General features: G+C 45.3%; 1 protein-coding gene across 1 annotated transcript; it reads right to left on the bottom strand.

The window, feature by feature from the left end:
- Positions 1-9,384: 9,384 nt before the first annotated feature.
- EDEM1 (ER degradation enhancing alpha-mannosidase like protein 1) lies at positions 9,385-23,068 on the bottom strand. The gene is made up of 12 exons (XM_086755601.1): positions 22,588-23,068; positions 22,433-22,505; positions 19,753-19,856; positions 18,728-18,899; positions 17,379-17,562; positions 16,688-16,862; positions 15,980-16,100; positions 15,357-15,527; positions 14,696-14,769; positions 14,144-14,240; positions 13,229-13,414; positions 9,385-12,345 (listed from the first exon to the last, which is right to left on the bottom strand). The coding sequence occupies exons 1-12, from the start codon at positions 22,998-23,000 to the stop codon at positions 12,256-12,258; spliced, it is 1,860 nt and encodes a 619-aa protein (XP_086611727.1). The 5' UTR covers positions 23,001-23,068; the 3' UTR covers positions 9,385-12,255.
- Positions 23,069-23,131: the final 63 nt, after the last annotated feature.

The raw sequence follows: 23,131 nt of genomic DNA, 5'->3' as shown, positions 1-23,131 counted from the left end.
GCCTTACTGATAGGGCACTTTATACATATATCATTTTATACAAACACACCTCACGCCTCACCCATACTGCGTTCCCCCTCTCCCGCCCCAGGTCCCAGCCGCCATCCCGATCCCTGGGCTTTCGGGGGGGATCCCCTCCGCTGACCGGGCTGCTCCCGCAGAGCAGGGCACACGTGCCTCCACAACAGGAGCTGGCCCCAAACTGGAGGGGAACGCTGCTCTGTTTCAGTACCATGTGCCCTAATACGCTTTTGTTTAATTTCCTTCTCATTTTTGCCGTTATTACAAGGCAATGCAACTTTCACAACCATGCATCCATTACACCGTCTGAGTTATCCCTCCAGGAAATTAGGCTGGAGAATCTGAGAGCCCAAGATAAATTACATCTTGTAATTATACCGGCACGCGCGCTGCCACGATAGCTGGGAAGCTCTGAAACAGACACAGGCTGGTGCTGCCGGGAGCCAAAGAAAATAAGATGGGAGCCCAAAGCCTCACTGCCAGGACAACAGAAATAACAGCTCGCCAGGAGCCGGAGCATCGCCCTGCGAAGGGTTACAGCCTGTCTCTCTGTTCAAAATGGATTTCACATCAACAGATTTAAAATCAAATTGCTGCTGAGTATTCACTCTGAAGGCCGTTCTCATCTCTTTGTACATCCAGTCATCCAGTGCAACTGAAACAAATTCCCAGTTATCAGGTTTTACGTTCTTTTTTCAAGGTTTGAGTGAAATGTAACGAGTCACGCTGACATTTTCTCCAAATTCCCTCGGTTGCGGCGTGCCTGCCAGTGCCGAGCAGACGCCCTCCAAAACCAGCATTTCCCCATCAGCACCAGCAGCGGAAGAACAACAGAAGTGCTTTTATGTGCGGAGAGGCGTCAGCTCACCCCTAAAGCCTAAGCACTTACCTCCCAAGAAGATAAACCACTCCTGGAGTTGATACTTAGAATGCAAATGATAAAAAGCCCAAGAACCAAAAGCAAGGGTATCATACCTGGTGCAATTTGGGAAGGAAAAGTAGCTGCAAAGCTGGGAATTGAACCTCTTTTGGCGACCAAGTGCTGCCGACGCGGCCAGAGGAGCGGGAGGCCACCCCGTCTCCCAGACAGACCCGGGTTTCCACAGGGGCTCTCGATTCTTCCTTCTGCTCTGCGGTGGCAGCCGGAAATAGGAATCAATCTTTTCTTTTTGGCCCAGACAAGTACCTGTGAGAAGACCTCACGGCACAGACCTCAGAGACGTCCTTAATCTCACACTGAGGTTTAGAAGAGCATTTAAAAACTATAACCTGTAAACCCAAAAGGCAGGCACACGATCTCCAGCACTGATTAAACCCCACACCTTTATCACAGGTAACTGCCCCAGGATTCGTTTTTCAGCAGCACAAGCCTCAAACGTCCTGAACAGGAAATTTTAATTTCAGGGTACCGCTAATTCATTGTGCCTGGCTTTGCTACATGACAAAAGCTAACACAATATCTCTCTAGGCACGATGTTTTTCTTCCGGGCTTTGGCTCCGTCCATTCCCCCATTTCCAAGTGACAAAACCTGCATTTCCCTGTCCCTGTGGCACAATTTTACATTTACACCGCTTTGCCCTCTCACTGCCTTCCCGACGCGCCCCAGAAAGCCGCTGATGCCCAGGGGTGACGGGGAGCACCGGGCTCCTGCCCTTCCGACCAGCGCCCCCCCAAAGCCGCGCTCCGCCTCAGGGGTCCGGCTGCGGATCCACCTCAGCCCAGGCAACTCGGGAGCGCTCCCGCGCGCTGTCAGTTCGCGCGCAGCCGTTACGTGAGATTCACGGGCTGAAAGTGATGCTCAGAAGTCAACATCACCGCAGCGGTGTCCTCAAGAGCAGGAAGAATAAAGAACGATTCTTTGGTGGTCATGGTATCAGAAATTCTTTACATTTCCGTTACAACCACTGGGCAAATTACAGTTTTTGTAATCCTTAAATCTGTTATTTATCTGTCTTTTTATCCATTTCCTAATGAATCTGGGTTTCTTATCAAAAAAACATTGGTTCTGTGATGATAGCGATCTGAGTACTGCAGCATTACTATGACTTTATTTTTTTTTATACTATGGAGTAGCTTACCTCGTGGTAACATTTTTTATTTTGAGGTTCTGTGACAGCTGGTGACACAATTACAATAATTTATACAACATTAAGGGGTTTAATTGTTATTTTACAATCATTTACCTTTATTTTAAAAGAAGGCTATTGCCAAAGATAATTACTCAGAACTAAGTGCCAGGCTGCCTAATGATGTGATTATTACTTTTTTATTTCGCACAATATTTTCCTTTTACAGACCCAAGCCCAGGACCTCGTAAAGCCAACAGCAAGAACGCCCACCGGCAGCCAAGGGGGATGCAGTGTGTAAAACTCTATGCCCAGTGCCATCAGGACTGTTTTCCTCAGGCTGAGGAAATACGACTGAGAAAAGCGATCTCCCTCTTGAATGAGCAGGAACAATTGCGGCATCCCCCTCTCAGAGCATCCCTACCTGAGCTCCAGGGTTTCAAACGTCCGTCTACGCCTTCGTCGCTTTTGGTTTGTGCCAGCCCTGCTGTCACTCGCTGCCGACATTCAGCAGAAGCCACGGGATCCTGCGTCGTTAATCGCACGATTAATGTCGTTTTTCCACTGTGAATTGCCATTAGAACCATTTTCACTTCCCCCGGGGCTGGAACACTCTTTACACCTCCCACTTTTCTCTCCCTTTTACTCTTTGCATTTATCTAATTTCTGTTTGTCTGTTGCATCCACTTATATCTTTTTAATTATCTTTTAAACTGAGACTACAGTCTCCTCCTTTCGTCAAAAGTAACTCAGCCGCAAGCCGTCGCGCCAGAAATCAGCCAACCCACGGGCGCAACCCACGGAGCCCCCCGCCGCCCTCACCTGCCCTGTCCCCTCCGTCCGCAGGAAAAACAAATTCCTGGTCCCAGCAGCAGCACCACTCCATCCAGCACCGACCTGTTCAGGAAAAGTGGTATACAGTGTATCAGACGGGATTTTTTAAAAAATAGTAATACAAAATGCCTGGAACAAATTGATTTTGCTGCTCCCGCATTTATTATGCAGGAAGAGTTGTCCCTAATTAGATAATATTAGATTTCTCGGCTCACACAAAGCAATTCAGAAATAAGACTCGTTATTGATGGGACAAACCATACAAAGAAACTGAGCAGGGTTTAATAATGCAGAAAAATATTAAAGGGAAAAAGGTTTTAATTCTTAATAAGTAGATCCATGAGTTTCATTAAGCAGCGTTCAAGATTTTTTTTTAGAGTTGCTTTTATTACCTAATTAATTAAAGTCTGACCAATAAGATAGATTAATCTAATGAAATCGCATCTTGTATTAATAGCAATGCTAATTAATCACCAAACTGAAACATTCCTCACTCGCTGAGGAGAAATCTTTCCAGTGTTAAGCTAGAGACACCACCAAAAAAGAAAGGGAAAGGATGGGCTGAGGAGGTTTTTCTTCCCCAAAACGTGGTTTGGGGGAGCTGGGAGGAGAAGGCAAAGCCCTGGCTCCCCCAGCAAGCGGGACCCAAAGTTCAGGGTTTTACTGGTTCAGAGCCTCCAGGGCTTTTGCTGTCGGCGAAGCAGCGCAAACCCGCACGGCTCCTGTGCGGCACCGTCGCATCTCATCCAGTTCCCCCTTGCATCCCGCGGGATGGGCCCCACAGGAGCCGTTCGTGGGTTTTGCAAACAGGCAGGCAACCAAAATACAAATACGCATTCGGATCGGGATCATCGGGAGCGCATCACGACGCCGGCCACCCATGAAATCGCTACCGGGCGTCTTTAGGGCCAGCACATGCTAACAGACAGGGCCTGCTTGTGTTTCTTTACCATTGTAGCAATTCCTAAATCGCTTCCGCAGTTCCAGAAGTTCTCGGGCTCATTTGTTAGTAGCAGGACAAACTCAGGAGCAGCAATCCCCCAAACTCAGTAATTGTGTGTCAACGGAAGTGAAAGGCTGCATTTCCCACATTACCAATAATACACTTCAACGGCATTTTCATTTGTGAAGTTTTAAATCTATCACCTCAAACCCCTTCCCCGGGCCCCATCCTTGCTTTGCCTCTGCGCGTTGCGTCTCGGTGCACACGCATTCCCGGGACGAAGGCAGCCATGAACAAACCAAGACCATACTGAAACACAGGGGACCCCGTATTTTTTTTAAATTGTCTCTGCTCATGCATGAACTGCCTGAACTTCAGCGAATCTCAAAATTAACATCAGGCCTCCTTTCTCTCTCCTTACAGCACACTGTCAGCCAGCGCCAGATGCTGGGATTCCAGGATGTTTTAAGGAGAGCCATCCCAGGAGCTAAGGAGTCGTTCACCCTACCTAAGCGGCTTTAGGAGCTGCTCTCCAGCAGCCGCAGAGCCACAACTCCCCTTACGCTGATGTTTGCAACTAAAGCAGATTTTGAAGGCTTCAGACCAGTCCTGCGGCAGCGCCTGGGGCTGCCCCGACGCCCGAGAACATCAGGTTCCGATCTGACCCCTCCTGTACAGCCAGCACCACCACGCTCAGGGGGCTTCCCAGCATCCCCACGAACGGAGACCCCACGCAACCCGCGCCCAAAGAGGAGGAGGAAGGTGCCAAGTGGCCCCGCAAAGAACCAACTTAACTCATATCACTGATTTCCATTGGGAAGCGCGGCACCATGGAGCCTCCTGGCTGAACCAACTGGATTTCAAATCTTCATTTGCAATGTCCTCTCAGGAGCACGAAACAAGGACAAGGGTCGTGCACACACCTCCGTTTCCTAAGGAACAGGAAATTTTGACGTCGATGAGCGGAGCACAACCAGACTGCCCCAAGCCCCGCATGTGCCAGTGTTTGAGCCAAGGGCCCCACGTCCCGCTCCCACTGACCGCTACGGGTGACCACAGGCAGGAAGGGTCGTACCGAACAGTTATTGTTCCAGGTTTCTTCTGGTTGAAGACTGGGACGCTGCTGCTGTTTGACCTTCACAGGCGTTTGGCAGCTGCCGAGATCCAAGGAGAGGTTTTGGGCAGGCTGCCCTTCCGGCTGCCCCGCAGACGAAGACCACGAAGCTGAAGTCAGGCTGTAATAGAAGCAGCGGAGAGAACCTTCCACCTACTCCAAGGCACAATTGCCTCTGTGCCACAATTTAACTATTTTTGGGAATTCCACCCACTTTAAATGAGAAGCATCAATTTCAGTATCCTTCAGGAACTTTTTGCTGGGTTTTTTGCAGGACGGCGCCCACCAGCTCTGGGTGGCAGCTGCAGCAGCAGCACTCAGCGCATCGCTCCCACGCAGCCCCCAAAGTGTCCGGAGGTTCCGCGGCTGAGCCGCAGAGGACAGGACAGAGCACTGCCACATGCCCCGCCGGTGCAAATACCAAAACCCCTAATTTCCAGCGTGCCCCAGCCCGCCAGCCAGCATCTCCACCTTTCACTGCCTGGGAGAGCGGCCGCCCAACCTCTGCGAGGCGGCGAGCGTTGAACTGCCATCCAAGTGTCACCGGCTACGATCGCAGCTTTGCGTATCATCATGCAACCTGCTCTGTCCCGGCGGGCAGCAAGGACTTCAGCCTGGCAGCCTCTGGTTATCGTGCAGCCCAGTGCAAAATGGAGTGGCTGGGGCTTACATAGTGGGAAGGAGGAGAGAAAAAAAAGAAAAAAAAGAAAAAGGGAAAAAGACAGAAGAGACAGAAAAGGCTAGGAAACAAAAACAACCCCAACTTTGCTGGATCTGATCTTTCTTTCACTGAATTATGGCTTAATTATTCTTACTACATTCCGCAAAGTGCCATACTGCTTAATGACAGCACATTAAAATGGCAAAAAGCCTGTTGATGCGCATAAAACGCAGACCCAGGCTCTGCTGTGGTGTGTCTGCGCTGCACTCAGTTGCAGGGACGGAAGCAAAAGGAAAGGAAGCAATCATTTGCAACAAAAAAATAATTTGTTTGTTCATTAAGCAGCATCCGAGAGCAAGGGGATATTTGTTCTTTTAAAATTCTTATTTAAAAACTCCTTTTAGAGTTAATTTTTGCTCCTGAAGGCTGCTTTAAAAATCAATCTCCTCTGTAAAAGAGGAGGAAAAAGCAATATTTTTTCAAACCAGAGTTTTGTATTTCATCTGAAGCTAACAAAACGCAGCTCCTTGACAAAACCATATAATGCCAGATTGCTAGCACTACCGTTGCATGATGAAGATAACTGATTCATGGTACTTTTCAAGAGCTATTAATGTTAAGAATTACTTATTCCACCAAATGAACATTATAAAAAATTAATAGTATGCAGATTGCCATTATTGTGAAAGCCTCTGGGTCTCACAGGGCAAGTAATTTCAATTATTCAAAAATATTAATAAAGTAAAACTCTTTTTGCCTTTTTTTTTTTCTTTTTTTCATTTTTCTAATCTGTTTTTTTCCCCCCACATTTTTTAGAGCACCTGCCTCTAGCGTGCACGTCGCAGCATTTTGTGGTCTCCCACCACGGCAGCTCCCACCCCGGTCTGTCACCTAGCGCCATCGGCAGCGTTCCTGCCTGTGACTTGTGCAGCTCGCAGGAGGTTGGTGCATCTTCACCAGCCATGGGCTGGGACGTACAGGTCCCTTTTTCACCCTTATTAGCACTGGGTAAATAAAAAATGACTTTACAGAACTTCATAGAGTTACTATTTTAAGAATCAAACCTGTCGTCTCCTCCTGGAAAACTGGAGCAACTAACTCTCGTCACTGGAACGCCACGGTGTGCTAATGAGGTGAGAGCAGCTCTCCCAGGCTGTCACCTTCTACAGCCATGCAAAATTTAAGGCAACAGAAATTGCATTATATTTCGGGAAAACAAAAAAAAAAGGATGCTTTTCAAAGTAATCTTTCCAATCAAATGGCCTTCTCGTTAGTATAACTTAAGTGGGGGACAAATAAAGCACAAGTAGTACAAAGTGACTTTCAGCAAACAGCTGCTGATCTCTTCTAGGTGAATAAGCGATGGGAGCGGTGATCAGCAAAACAAAATTTCTCTCTAAAAGAAGTTTCAAGCAAGGACCAAGGTAAGCATCTCTAGGAACCAGAAGAGATGACTTCTCCGTGCCCGCGGGGGAGAAGCGGAGCGGCTGGGACGGGCTGCTGGCAGCACAACGCATCTTTGCCTTTCACCCTCACCTTTCCTCAACACTTTGCAGCTCCTCCCAGAGGAGGAGCGGTGCTCCACAAGGTATAAACCTACATTTTCCAGCGCTCCACCTTCAAGGTATTCCCGTTGTCCTGCTGCTGTACAAGACGGATATCTTCAGACAGTGGCACAAGAGTGGTCTCTGGTGGAAGCAGATCAGATCTACAGCATTGCCACTAAACGCGCAGGAATTCAAGCCAAAGACCTTTGTCCACAGCTAACAGAAGTCACTTCTTTTTAGCCACAATACTAGGCTACCCTGATGCATTATACTCTAAAAAAAAAAAAAAAAAAAAAAAAAAAAAAAAAGTTCTCACGCACACTTTCAGACATTAGATCTCTTCTCACATACGATCTTACCGTACCCAAATCTGCCAGAAAATCTAGAATGGGAAGAGCTGCTTTTCTGAGGTATTTTCTTAAATGTCAGCTTCAGAGAAACTGCAATGAAACTCAGTCCCACCTCAGAGCCGTAACGCGTTGACCAACCAACCATCTGATAGCAGATAAGGCGGCAAGACAAGATGAGGAAAGACAGCAAACAGCAGCTCAGGGCAGCAACACCACGAGTAAATATGCAACCGCAGTGAAAACATCAGAGCTCTGGTTCTTTCCCCAGAATCAGGATCTCAGCCCATTACGCTTCGTTCAGCATTGACACTTGGAAGTCGGAATCCAGCAAAAGTAGCATTAGATGGGCAAAAATCTCATCATCCAAAAATTCAGAGGAGCTTCAAAAACACTACGTAAATCAAACCACTCATGTTCAATAGATACTTGTAACTTGGAATTTGATCAAAACAGACAACAGAAAGTGCCCTGCCAGCTTTAACCTTTAGCCTTTGAATCAGGACTACAAACCTGAAAACCACAGAAGGGATAACGTCAATCAAAGAGAATACAAATCCAGGAAAACAAAACAACAATAAAAACCCCAAACCAAACAAACAAAAGAATCAAAGTTACCATCAAAGCTTGTTTCCACATTCCTCTGTTGTTAAACACAGCATGAGGCATCTCCTAGGGTACCGTTATCCACAGACTGGAAAGAGCCCAGCAAGGTTCTCGGTGCAGAATTCCCACTTGCACGAGGTTCTTCACGGACCAACTTGGAGAAAGTGGTGTTAGGGAACACGAGTGAGTAGGTCAGTACTTACTCAGACAGTAGGTCAGCTACCCTCCCTAGAAGGCCAACAGCTCGATGCCACCACACTTCATTTCTTCATGCCACATCAAATCACTGCTTTCAGCGCAGGCTGCCCCCCAAATCACAAATCAGGGAAAATGAAAGGGGGATGGGGGAGAAGAAAGCAGCTTGTTGGTTTGGAGGTGTGGTGGTGTTTTTTATTTTCCTGCAATAAGCAGCCATCCCTTGCTCTAATTAGGTTAAAATCTAGCATACATACGAAGGCATCTCATGTCTAGCAACCAAAGCAGATGAAGCTGGCAAGAAAGCCCTCCCCAGAGAGTAATCCCATCTTCAAATCATCAACTTGTTCTGGGTGCTCTTGCAAGGATATGGGGTAGAGGAGACTTCTCTACCAGGGAAATAAAAGCTGTTTCTTGCACACCCCAATTATGTGTTCCCAAGCTAACAAGGTCTAAGGCAAAGACAGAGCCAAGTTATCCTCGGAGACAAAGAACTTAAGTTCCGGTTGAGGCAGTCTTTTCCTTCCTCCACAAAATACCCAGCGGTATGCCCAGCCTCTAAGAAACTGGATTAACACGATACTTGCTGTAATAGACAATAACGTTCTCAGCAGCAACACAAGGCTGGCTCATTAAAAAAAAAAGTGAATTTCCAGCCCACTCTCCTTGGGGCACACAGTCAGGGGCATACACTGCCCACAAGCAACAAGACCACCACAGACACCTACAACAGAACTGGAGAACCGAGTGGACCTTTGTTACTGAGCTCAGAGGTCTCGAGCTCTTCAGATGGGCCAAGTCATGGAGAACTTGAAGGAGAGACACAAATCTGCTTGAACGCAGACTTCAGACATGTTTTCCATTACTCACCCCCACTCCCAGGCCACCCTTAACTGCTGGAGTCTTCCTGTCTGGGGAACAGCCAAGATCAGGTATAAACACTCAAACTCATCTGTTTTGGGAGATCACCTGGGAGATCTGATTTGGGAGATCACCTGCAAGCTTCATGAAAGCCTTACAAGAACTAAGAAAAACACACGTGAAAGTGGTCAAATACACCATTTTTTAATGCGGATTTGTAAAATTTAAGCTCAGTTTTGAAAATTTAGGACATTTCAGGGAAGAGCATTTGGTCCTCTTAAAAATTTCCCATCCCCAATTAAATACGTCATGGAAAAACAACAATTAAGCATACATTGCATTTTTAATTAGGAAAAATTGATATTGCACATTAAACCAAGAAATACAAAAGTCTGTTTCAGCAAGTTATTCCAGCAGTTATCAATTTCATTCTTATACCATTGACTTACACAAAAGTTTTATTTTTAGTGCATAAGATGTGCCCTGTCGTTACAGAGTAAAAACATATCAAAGCATTTTTAAAACAAAAAAGGAAGGAAAATTGGCTCCTTAAAGAATTCCAAGCCTTTTACGACGCAGTCAGCACCAGTCTCCTTGCAGTCAAAAACCGTTCCTATGGAAAGATGACTGTCACGTCACCTTGGCAACACAAATTTCACCGCGGCTTCTCAGGAGAAGCTGACCACGTGCTCTTTGGCACTGTAACCAACAGCCCAAGGCACGAAGGGCTGAGAGGCTGCGAAACCTGCTCGTACTCTTCCCGTTCTACAGCTCTCTCACTCTGTTTCTGGCAATACACAAGAGGGAAAAGCACGGTGGCAGAACAGTTGTGCAACTTCACTATAGCTGTGTAATTCTCTGAGGAGAACTCTGAAACAGATTTCTGTGCATAACACTTGGCTGGAACCCTTACCAGGGTTCAGGTGCTTCAGAAGGCACAAAACACTGCGAGGCCACTGCACGTTCCGAGAGCTTACGTTTACCGGTTACGAAGCTACACCTTGAACCTCTCCTAACACCTCTTTGGATCGTAACACCTTGAATTTATGTTTTGCTTTGAAATATTAAGACATTCCAGTAATAGGATTGCAAGGCCAATTCTAGTGGGGTTGGAATTGCCAGCTGCCTCAAATAGCAAGCCAGCTGATTCCGCTGAAATGTTTTGGGAATTTTTAACATATTTCCCTTTCCCCTCTCCAATCCTCCTGCCCCTTAAAACACAAACAATAAGACTAAGGAGACAGGTGTTTTGTTGTTTTGTTTTTTTTTCCTGAATACAAGGTCCAGCTACCATGGAACAGAAGATTCTACAATGAAGTCCCTGAGATGCATGTGTATACTAAAGATTCAAACAATAACCTCTCCAGCACTAACTTCTTATTTATTAGAAATGGTTTGAGTTGCAACATATGGTTTTCAAAAACCAACGTTGTTATAAGAAGGTGAAAACACAGCAGATCAAGTTTGCCTTTATACTTAAGCCTTAATTTAAAAATAATTAACCCAATAGCAACATTCAACTACTTCAACTGTAGTCAAACGTAAACAGCACATAAGCAACACTGGGGAAAAAAAAAAAAAAACCCAACCTGTTACATGTAGAGTAAGTTGTTTTGGCCTCAGTTTGCTTTTATTCCTCAACAGCCCTGCCTGAATTTAACTGCTTTCCTCCTTGAAAGTTCACAATTATTCCTCAAACATATCTGAGCTGCATTTCAGGATGGTGGGATGAGGTAACAGCAGGTTCTCACCGTTCCTCCCTGGAAGCAGAAGGCCCAGTTTCAGGTACGGTACAGCACTGCAGCCGGCATCGACAGCTGCTGCAGCCGTGACCCTGTTACGGTGGCCTGTACCAAACCGTCTGGTGGCAGAGCGCAGTCAGCACGCTGCAGGCTCGCACCTCTTACTAACTCCGTCCCTAATGTGATAGGGGCAGCCCCGTTACTAAGTACACGGGCACAGAATAAATCCAGCCCAGAAATACTCTTTGGGATGGGCACAGCAGTTGATATTCTTCCAGTATCTTAAAAAATAAAACGAGAGAAGTCATCTCATATGCAAGTTACTCTTTAAATTACTTGGGGATCCACTGTATTTTGTAATCAGTTAATCAGAAATACTTTATTCACCCTCCCAAACAAGCTCAGTTTTTCCTGCTAGTGAAGAAAACTTAAGGCACTAACATATTCATGCTGTCAGGAATGTGAAATAGTTTGTTCTTCATGTACTGTTACACCAGCTCTTAGCAGCATCTCTCCTGAAAAGGCACTAGATACATGGCAAACAACAAAACTTTTGGAACTTCTGCTCAGCTAAGCTCTATAAATTAGCTGCTTGGACAGCTGAGTGGCTTTGCAATTTCCCCTTCCCTCCCCCATTCCCTTACAAAAAAAGGCACCTGTATTGTTTTATTACTGGTTTCTGTAGCCACAGGCTCTTGTGACCCTGCAGTTCTACACAACTGTGTACATGAGGGGTATCATGACTATACTGATAGCTTCTTATATGATCAGGAGTTATCTTCTCAAGATACTAATCCAGATACAGCGGTTTTGTTTCAGCAAAACCCATCACCAGTGGGTTCCTACCTGAGTAGTACTTAAGGTTGTGTATTGCTAGTCAGAATAATTCATCGATTAAACTTGGTGTAAGAAATTGCACTTTCCCATTCCTTCCCCAATACCAAGGTCATTTCAAATTAAATACTAGACCCCTTTCTAAAGGGGCATTTGTAATACAGCTACAAAGAGGTAGCTAAGTGGCACATGCCAATTTTCTTTTCTTTTTTTAAGGTATAGTCAGCTTCCATTTGCAACAACATTTTTCATCAGAAGTCTTAAAACAAGAAACCTCTGTTCAGGTGGCACATGGAGTGACCACAGTTCAGAAGACAAAAGCTGTAAGAGAACTTCACCTCCCTTCATGTCCAAAACTGAAAACTAACAAGCATGGGGGATACCCAAGTGACTCAGCGTATGCAGGTGTGTAGCTGAAGAGGAGAGGCACATCTACAGCCAAATCCCATGCTCCTCCTGACATACGGGAAAAGTTACTCCGGTTCAGACCAAGCCCACCATTCGATCAATCTGTCTCATGTAGTTACTCTTCAACGGCAGCAGGTATCTCCTCTCATCAGGAACTCTGTTACACTGTTAACAAAACGAGAATATTTTTAAGAACTCAAATACGAAAACAGGCAGTCCCACACCCTCTGTAACCTGGCAGGTGTTCCAGCATCAGTAACCATAGATTTCCTCCCAGCACAGAAAATTGTACCCAACAGAACTTTTGGTCCCAGCTCTCCCCGACTCTTTGCAAACTTATAGCACAAACCACACAAATGAACAGCAAGTGTTTCCTTAGCACAGGCTGCAAGCTTCCAAACACATGCCAAACTACTGCAGCTTGTTATTCAACTGAGGTTTCCTTCACTATGACAACTGTGAACGTTTTTAAAAATAATGCTCTTTTTTTCTGCAGGATTGGGGGACGAAAAGAACCATGCTAGAACCTACTAGCAGACATTTAAAAAAATTGTTCTGTATTAAAAACCTATCCATTTTGGTTGGTGATAGGCACTGGGTCCACAGCTCTGTACTCAGAGGATGTCTAGCTAAGAAAGGTCACCTTTACATGTCTCAAAATTATTCTGAGGGGGAAAAAAAGCTCTGTTTAGATGACCCTCTGCTTTTCTCTTTCACTACAGCAAGATTGGAAGATTTTAAGGGCAAAGAAAAGGGGAAGGAAAAACTAGAAATAAATTAACACAGAACAAACTAATTGCTGCAAAATACTTAAAAGGGGACAGGTTTCACCTTCAACATAATCACTCCCACACTATCCTAATCCATTCATTCCAGTTGTGCAAGCGTTTTTCACAAGGGAGCTTCTCAGACATTTGACATTTATAAAGTCAACACTGCAGAGCCCCAAAGCAACACTTCCGTATTACCCTTTTTCTACTGCCTAACCCAGTTCAACACACATCCCCTCTCCAGCAACGCAACCGGGAACACTCTATATATTCCTTACATTAGAAGTGAAGTTGACTGCCTTAAACTCGTTAGGTTTCACTTTTTCTGTGCTGGCCTCTTCTCCAGGGAGGATGTCTTGCCACAGTGAGTTACGAAAACGTTCATCCACAGACACAATATGTCCCTCAGTAGTAAACATATACTTATTTCCAGATTTATGCAGTGGATTATCTTCATCAAACAACTAAATAAGAGATGAGAGAGACAGCTACAGTATGAGTGCAATATTCTTCATGTCCCATCAATAGTCAGCTAAAGCACCTGCACCCATGCATTTGAAGGATCACACAAAAAGCATACCTTTTAGTGCTGAATGGCTAACTACTGTTAGAGCAAATGGAAATAAATAGCTTTAATGCAAATTATTTATGTCAGCAGTTAAAAGGTGAGAGCAAAAGAAAAACTTCTCACTCAACTTAAACTGCCCTTATTTTTCTAAGCTGCGCTATGCAGCCATTTCTAGGCTGGCATCCACTGTCTCCACTCAGTCACAGATTTATTTGTTTTTTCTGCGCTAAAGGAGATTGAGTACAGTGGCTTAGGCAGTGTTGGCTCAAATGCTTTCTCCTGTGACTGCCAAAGCCTGATGGGGAGAAATCAGAGGCTGCTGCAAGGTAGGCAAAATGGCTAAAGGGAGCAATTTAGCTCCAAACTGCGCAGCAGCTTCCTTCAGTCTTGCTCTCTCTCCTTTCTAGCTTCCCCCAGAAAGAGCTGCCACCTCTCCAGCACTGGTTAGGACACCACGCTTAGGCAGCTGACCAAACCTCCCAGGCTGGGGTGGGGTCAAAGAAAGATGAGCGCACTGTCCGATACGCTCCGATACCGAATTAATAACGTCCTGCCGCCCCGCTGTGCCATGTTTGTGCACAGCGCATGCAAGAGGGAACCTTTTAAACGAAGAACATATACATACCAGGTACAAATATTTACATGTTTCACTGAGAAAGAAGCTCTCCATTCGATCTTCCTTTGTCTTCTCCACAACATGGTGTAACGTGGCGTAGCCACACCTGCAAGATTTAAGATTAGTTTGGGTTTAGTTCCTACACATTCTGATCTCGAAGCACTCCCTAGACATTCCTTAATTTCAGACCACTCCAGTTGTCACTCGGGATGAAGTCAGAAGGAAACAAGTCTCTTTTACAAGGAAGTACTGATTATTGGTTTCTGGTATTCTGGTGAGACTGTAATCACTGACACTGTGGTTCATCGTTTTTAGCAAATGATCATCAACAATGCATCTTAAGAGGCAGTTACAAAATTCCGAAGGCATAAAGTTGTCACTGAACTACAATTTCATTTTCAGATGAGAAAGAATAATCGTTCAATATATAAATCATCACTTTTGTGGAGGGTTGGCTTTTCTGGTTTACCTCCATTTGGCAGATTTGATTCTACATAATATTTATATAATAAAATATACATATACAGCAGTGAAAGAAGACAAAGAACATTGAAAACTTACTTTGCTTTTGTATATTTTTCCAAACTCTGCAGAATATCCATTCCCACATGAAGGTAAAATGGGTTCTTTGTGGCCTGAATAAGGAAGACAGACAAGAGGCAGAGTCAGCAATTTCCAAATCTTCTAACACATACAACAAAGGTCTAGTGGTATCAGGTTCTTGAGTGTTACAGTGAACTTATCTTTACAGGAACACGACTTAGATTACTCTATGCAAGCTTCTCACATTTGGCTTAGTGCAAAAACCTAATAAAACTCGTTGTAAATTCAAACTCTTCGATAGCTTTCATTGCAGCCAGAAAGTTATTTCAGTTTATTGTATCTTCTACCAGTAAGAGACTGCCTGGACAACACAGCAAGGAAAGCTATTACATTTACTTCAACAATTTCTATTGAGAAGTCACAAGTCTGTATGTTGTAAAAATGTGTCAGTTATTTTTTTGAAAGATTGTTTAGTCTCATTTTTGCTTGTCTTATAAAAAGGCTATTTTCAAAGCAAACAGCACAGCAACTATATTGCGTAACCATTTACAGAGGCACTGAGTTTTAGCAGCCTTGTAGCGACGAAGTATGTGCCAGGGGCTAGAGGTGGAAGAAGTGACTTTCTGAACAAAACCAGTTGTGCTAAAACATAAGCTGTAAGCTGGGAAAAGCCAAGTACCTGATAAAGAAGATATGTGGATTCCACTAACTCTGGCCTCAGCGGGTAGAAGGGAACATCCGGCGCTTGCAATTGCCAGTTGTACCTTTCTGGGAGAGCTCCGTATCGTTTCCATATGGCGTAATAAAAAGCATGGAGACAAATAGCATCTTCCACATCTCCTATCAATACCTAGGCATAACAACAGCCATAAAGGCACACATTTAATACTGCAAGCCAGCAAATTGCTTTCTGCTCTGTACAAGAACATGCCATATAATAAAACACTCACTTCATAAGGGGAGACCAAAAAAAAAAATCCCACAAAAAACTAAGGTATGTATTAATTCCTTCACACTATAAGCTTCAGTGGAGCTCAGCCTCACAGCATGGTATACAAATGCTGAGGTTAAGTGAGAAAAGTTAAGCATCTCAAATCTAACAGAGAGCAGGCCAGGCCTTCCAGCGTTGTTATGCTGATGCAGAAGCCAAACCAAGACTCTCTTATCAGAGCAGCCAGATGTAAACTCACAGGTTGAAGCTCATCTCACATGAGACGCTCAGACTCATCCACAGCCTAGGAACAGAATGAGCCTGACACCCCTCTACCACGCTGTTCAGTCTTTAACAGAATGAAAGTTTACCTGTAGTCCAGGAAAAAAGGCTTGCAAAGAGTCAATCCACGTGTTCATCAGCTGTCCTGTGAACATGTTCACATTAACGTACAAAGGAGGGTCACCTTCACCTTCATTGCAGGCTTCTCGACTGCCAAGTAACAATACGCACGTGTAAACAGTCACTAGTTTAGAAGAACACAATGTCCATTTCCTTTCACAGTACTGCCACCAGCAAAGCGAATGAGCTGCAGATTTGTTGCTCAAAGTCATTTTGAAAAAAAAAAAAAAAAAAAAAAAAAAAAAAAACCCAAACAAAACATCAGTCATGCTCTCAGAAAAACTAATTCATCATCTTTAATTCATAACATGTTATTCTGAAGTTACACAGCAAAATCTCTACCAAAAAGTCATGGTAGGTAAGATCAGGCCTTAAGAAGTACTAAACCAGTTAATTTCATACATTTCCTTTGCAGTTTTACAGCCTTCTCTCAACTTAACTTTTCCTAACTTGGATGATAACTAGTTTAGCCTCTTTGCACCAATAACGCTATACAGCTCAGTTGATCGAGTGAAGAGAATGTTAAAATTTATTTCCACTGTGACTACCACAGAAATAAGATTTTGTTTTTTAAAGAAAAAAAAAAGAGAACACAGATTTTCTAGAGCATGGCACAAAGCACTATACAATCTGTTGTATCTTGCTTAAGGAATTGACACCAATATGAAATAACATACCCTCTTCTTAAGTGGTTCTGAATGTTCCGATAAGCATCATTGAACATTTCCAAGTCTTCCTTTTCTCCAAAGAGGATGTAAGACTTCAGAAGGTATTCATAGAATGAATCCGACCCTGCTCCCAAGCCACTCTGCTTTCCAACCCAATGGCCAGTTTGAATATTCACAACATTTCCTTTCAGAACAGACAAAAAGTTCAGACTAAAGTTGCCAAGTACCTCAGAGAAAAATAATCAAGAACCAAACTTAGAAATTATTACATCTTCAAAAAGTCTTAAGGAGGAATAATATAAATAACAAAGATTACTAACAAAATAAAGCGTCACAGTGAATTCACCCAAGGAACTAGCAGACACATGCAATTGTTTTAAGTACTTTTAGTCATCTGCCAATCTAAATTATATTAATGGGGATACAAATGCAAGGACTTAAATTTTTAATGAAACTGATCTTTGGAAATTGGTGCCTTAAGAAGTCATTCAGTTTTCTTACAAAATAACAAAGCGCCATTCCGTCAACAGAAGCCACAAGTACACACGGAGAGCACAACTTAACAGCTAGAGGGGAAGTAGGTCGACAAAGTCTACGATACATGAAAGAAAGGTGTAGCATGATGGCATTCTGCTACAGGAGACTGAGGCAGGTTAAAACACAGAGCCAGACAACGCAGCATCGCCTCAGAGGAGATTACCTAGCAGTCCGGTGTTATTGCTCCTGAGACTCCAGAGTGCTTTGACAGCTCGCCTGGCCACCCACTCAAATGTGGAATCACCAAGCAGCCTGCTAAGGATTCCAAACTCCACCAGCAAGGAACCGGCTCCTGCAGTGCAAGTTTCATTATTGCCGTCTGGAGGTACCCCCTTCTTCAGATTGACCTGTGAAGCAGGGAGAGAGAGAGCTAGCAGCAAGAAGGCAGGCTGCGTCTCACGCAGCTGGGCTCTAATCCGCAGTCTTATATTTATTACAAAGCCTTTTTATTCATTTCTGTAACATGAAGTGTGCAACGTGTATATAGTTAGAAAATCAGCATATCACTGCTTGGTCGAAAAACTTTCCCAAAGAATTCCTGAAATTCACCTTCCAATCTATAACACCATGCTGAAGGTAGGTAATCCTAATTTTACAACTCTTACACTTGCTAATCCTCCCAAATTTCAATCCACTTTTTCCATCATTTCTACTAAACATTCAGGTTCTTCCAAGGGTGATGCAGGTACTGCTTCCCCACATTTAGCGCTCTTGAAACCAAGAGTTTCCCCAGAGAACACTCCTCAACTTCCCCATGGAACAAAATGCTGAAGGGAAGTTACACCACTCTCAACTGCTTTTACCAGACTCTGAACAGAAGTGAAACTTCATGCTTCTACAGCCTCACAGGTCTGGAGGAAAAGCAGCACTGCTGTCCCCAGAAATTAAAAGCAGTCAGGCAAGTGCTAATTAGTTACACAGTTGAGAGTTCTTCCACCAGAACTGACATCCTCCTTCTTGCAAACTGCATCTCCTTAAAATGAGAGAACAACAGTACTCCTGAGTACCCACTGAGCAGCATTCAGGAAAATTACAAATTCCAAGGCTACTGTGACAAATATTTCAGATGAGTTTCATTTTGTTACAATTATCTCAGTATCAAGTCGCCAATAAAGTCACTTTCCTAGGCTACTTGCCTTTACAGTATTTCTTGTTAACCTTCTTACTGACAGCTGTTTGCTGCTGTATGATATATAGGAAGAAAGTGCAGGGCAGGGCATGTTCCAGCCAAACAGCATGGAAACAAAAGAGTACTGACCCATAGGGAACAATATATACAGAGTGGAAGAACAGCCTAAAGAAAACATCTACTAGACATAAGGACCAACTTATTCCCCACAGCACTATAACTTAGCGCAGTTCCCCCTACCACACCATCTTGGTGTAACTTAGGGCAGGCTCATACCACCGGTGCACATACAAAGGCACAAACAGTGCACAGGACTCGAGTCGCAGGACAGGGGAATTACTACTTTTAGGTTACTTCCCCACTGTGCTGACGTGCTTACTCACCCGAGGATACGGAATTCCAGTTTTGGTGTTCTCAAAGGCGGGAAGCAGTCTCACTGCTAGGTCGTGAGCCATATGCAAGAGCTCATTGTCATAATCCTTAATGGTCATATCACCAAAAGGTTGTTTGCTGTCTGTTATTATTATGTGGGCAGACAGCAGGCTTCCCAAAACCCTACGGGAGAAAGAAAACATCTTCAACTTTAAAATCTGATCTGAACCTAGTTCTTCAGCTAAACCCTTAGCAGTATCATGTTTAACAGAAGTATTACTTTGTGCACCTTACAGGCACTACAGAGAGAGCTGCTTTCTTCCCCACCAGTAGAGAAAACATCTAGAAGTCATGTTGCATGTCACCCACAGCAACCCCAAAATCCAGTTCTGCAAAATTTACCTAACCCAGTCATTTCCTCATAACATACCAAGTCTATTTATGAGTGAAGACCTCTTTGCCCCACCTTTTTTGCTGCTGCAAATGGCAAGAAAGTAGTTATATACATTTTATATTCAGAAAAAAAGAAAGCCTAGCCAAGTTAAGCAGCAATTGAAAAACCACTGTTTAAGACATTGAAAAAATGAAGCCATTTAAAAATCAGACAGTATCTTAAACTCATCTCCAAGACAGAAATGTCTTTAGGTGTTTTCCACCTAAAACAAAAGTGAAAGCAAACAGAAGGTCTACGGAAGAAAACCAAAAGGAAAATCTGTCAGGAGGGTTGTTTGTTGTGCACAGATCTGAGTCTCTGCTGCAAGAACAACAAGAAAGTACAGCCTGCAAGCCAAAGACAGCCGAGACTACCGTTGTGTCACTGCTTCAAGTCACATGTGACTCATTAAAACTGTTTTAGTTATGAAAGGATGGAATATTTTCATAAAAGGTTAAACAAACAACTTACTCAAGGAACAACCATGGAATAAAGCCTACCAAAGACATCCTTATCAATGGTTTCACTTGGGTTCTCCCGTATACACACGCCAAGCCCTTAACCTTGGTACTGTTTTACAGACAGAAAGCTAGAGCCACCTACCTGATGGTTGCCTCAAAAACTTGGACCGTTGAGTCTTTATCAAATGAAACTGTGTCAATCACCAACTTCACTGCTTTCTGGAATTCTGAGGAGTTTCCCATTACCTTTCACACAAAAACAAGTTATTTTGTCTAATTGTTGCCTCAGAAGAGAGTTGGGGAAAAGAATGGCAAGTTCACGTTTTAGACCAACAGTCATATTAATTAGACACAGAACAGAGTACTTCAAGCTCCTGCCAAAAAGACTTTCCAGAAAGTTAACCATCCCATCCACATGTAAAAATGCATTTTTCAAACGTACATTAAAACAGGGAAATCCACAAAGATAAATTTTTGTCCACTTTACTAATCTACGCGCTCATGTACTCGTCCACCCCCAACATCAGCACTGTGAGTGATCTCTTCGAGCATGAGTCACAAGATCTAGCGCACTGAGTGTCTAACTGCTTGAACTATGAGTTTAAGAGTTAAGTTTAGCTTAAAAGATAACACGATTTGCAGAACAAGGAAGTCTGATTTGACACATATTTGACCAGGGGAGCCCAATCTTTCAGGCTTTTGACTCAACACTGCATGCCATGCCCAGAAGTTTCCTCAGCTTCTGAAACACAAGAGACTGAAAAAAAAAAAAAAAAACCAAAAAACAAAGTATGTACTACCCCAAAAGGTACAGACAGGACACTGAGCCACTGGTCAACGAGGACAGGAAGGCAACTGTTTAGCCCACACACCATCAGCCACGTAGCACGGACCCCTGACTGCTGTTTCAGTTAAAACCAACGTTTTCCTCACTTCCTGCTTTCAGTTCTGCTCGTTACTGCCGTGTTCATTTAAACAGCTGAGAGCTCCCCATCACAGCGCTGCGAGTCCGTCGTAGCAATGGGAAGCATTTTATAACCTGAAGCACACATACAGCCCTTGCACCCACCACTTTCTCCACAAGAAGAGAGAAACACTGTGGATCCCGGGCATCGGTGGGCCCCAACCACAGGCCAGAAGGCAAAGAATCTGCCCTGGTTGCAAAAATGAGACTACAAAACATGACGGGGTTTGTAAATATGCATAAGGAGTTCAAGGAGGGGGCTTTTCTCCGTGACACCATGCTACTGGGACTACTAACATAAAACTGAGCGGCTTCTTGTATTACCTTCAAATTTTATCAGAAATGCGTACGATGGTCTATTTTAGCAGGTGAGAAGCAGATTTACAGCTTTTTCCCTCCTTCCTTTCACCACTCCTGATACAGACTTACACATCAGTCATGCCCTCTCTGCCAAGCAAAACAATCGGAGCTCTTTCAGTCATCTTGAATAAAATGAACTCTCCTCCTGAAGTATCTCTCAGCAACCCATGCAGATTCCAGCTCAAATCCATCCTTCCTGAACCCCAGAGTGGCAACAGCATTCCAAAAGAAATCCCACCTGAGCCGCAGGGAAGATCTCTGTCTCTTCTGGAAATCTCTCCTGACACATCCCCACATACTCTTACCCTTCCCTGCATGTGTAACACTGCTAATTCGTGATCCAGCTGTGACCTGACAGACAACCAACACCACCTTCTCCTCAGAAGTGGAGGATTTAACAGCTTCCCACTCACAAACTATTACACCTTTTACTTCATATTGCTGAAGTTCATTACAATTTTAATTGGCCCCTCACAATTTCATCTTGCCTCCTCTTCACATTAAGAATTGATCTCTCCTTCCATCATCAGCTCTGCATTAAACATCAGCACCTTTTGCATTAACAGTAACGCGCAAAGACGAAACAGTGCCTGTCTCATGGCAGATCCTTGGAAAACACTGGAGTAACTCCTTCCAGTTTGAAACTTTCTGTTGCCATCCTCCTTCTGCTTCTCACCAAGTTTCTCTACATTGACTCCTCTTCTTCAGCTCCACTAGCCTTTTTTGAGCTGATTCAAGATATCAGAACTACTGTGGTTTTAAGTTCAACCTCAGAGCAAGGGACAGTATCGGGGTTGCTCAGTACCAGGGCTGATGAACCTAGCAAGATCCATCTTCAAGCGAATACTGAACAAATTAATGCTGTACTACATCTTTGTTTTCCCCTTTAACTCTTTCCTTCAGAGCCTGTTCCTGCATGCTGCCTGCTGTCAAGGCGGCAGCTCACGACCACACTCCCACCACTGAGTGCTGCGTTTCACAGCCTTTCTAAACAAAGCTCTGTACCCATGAGTGAGCTTTGACTCCCGGTTTCCCACACTGGGGCCGGGAATAAACCACTCTACGAACTGCGACAGACGTCAGTTTTGCTGGGACTACGAGAACAGAGCGAGACCCACGCGTGTTCAAGAGCACCACCTCTCATCGCCTCTCATCCAACCGACTTCAGCCTTTCAGACATTAACGTCCACCTCCTGCTCAGGGACTGCCTCAGAGTTTAATTAGCAGAATCGCTCTTTGGCAACACCATCCTAGCCACATTAACGTACTTTTAAACTAAGCTGCAAAATTCATTTCGCTCTTTCCAGCTGCTGACACAAACTGAGTTTCCCCCCGACTAAATTTAACGGGGCGACGCCGCAACGCCGGAGCCCTCCCGTCCAGCGAAGCACCGCCAGCGCGGCTGGGCGGCCCGGAGTCTTCCTCGCAGGCCCACCGACCGCCAAGCTTGGCCAAGGGCCTGGGCAGGTTCGGGAGGTGCCCCCGGGCCAGGACTCACCGCCAGCGTGTCCAGCGCGTCGATCAGCGTCAGCGAGTAGTTCCCCAAGACGTCGTTGATGTTGAGGTTGGAGCTGGAAGAGAAGCAGCCGGCGTCAGGCCCCGCCACCGCCAGGCCCCCGCCGCCACCCCCCCCCCCCAAGCCCGGCCACTCACGGGTCGCGGCGGTCGGGCCCGCGGCCGCGGCAGTGGAGGGGGTCGAGCTCGTCCCGCGGGAAGGCGTGCTGCATGTAGCTGTCGTAGCCGAAAACGAACATGCCGCGGGCGGCGTCCCTCAGCCGGGCCCGCAGCTGCGGCGGGAAGGCGCCGCTGTACCGCCGCTCGTACTCGTCACCCCCCGCCGCCGCCGCCTCCTCCTCCTCCCCTCCCTTCCCGCCGCCGCCCCGCCGCAGCAGCGAGCCCCAGTGCGAGGAGCCGGGGCCGGCGGCGGCGCCGGGAGGCGGCGGGAAGGGGAAGGGGAAGCGGCGGCGCAGGCAGAGGCCCGGCGCCAGCGCGGGGAGCAGCGCCAGCAGCGCCTGCAGCCCCAGCCTCAGCAGCAGCAGCCCCAGCAGCACCGACCGCCATTGCATGGTCGCGCCGCGCGCATAGTTTAAAGGGGCCGCCCGCCCCCCAACACGCTCGGCAGCCCCCGCCGCGCTCCTCCGCGGCGCGTCGCCTTTAACAGCGGAAGGGAAAACACGGGCCGCGGCCGACACAGGAA

The sequence above is a fragment of the Chlamydotis macqueenii genome, chromosome 10, assembly GCF_036417535.1.
Source record: "Chlamydotis macqueenii isolate bChlMac1 chromosome 10, bChlMac1.mat, whole genome shotgun sequence".
NCBI lineage: Eukaryota > Metazoa > Chordata > Aves > Otidiformes > Otididae > Chlamydotis > Chlamydotis macqueenii.
Note: the sequence above shows the minus strand (reverse complement) of the source record. Positions and strands in the feature narration are given on the sequence as shown.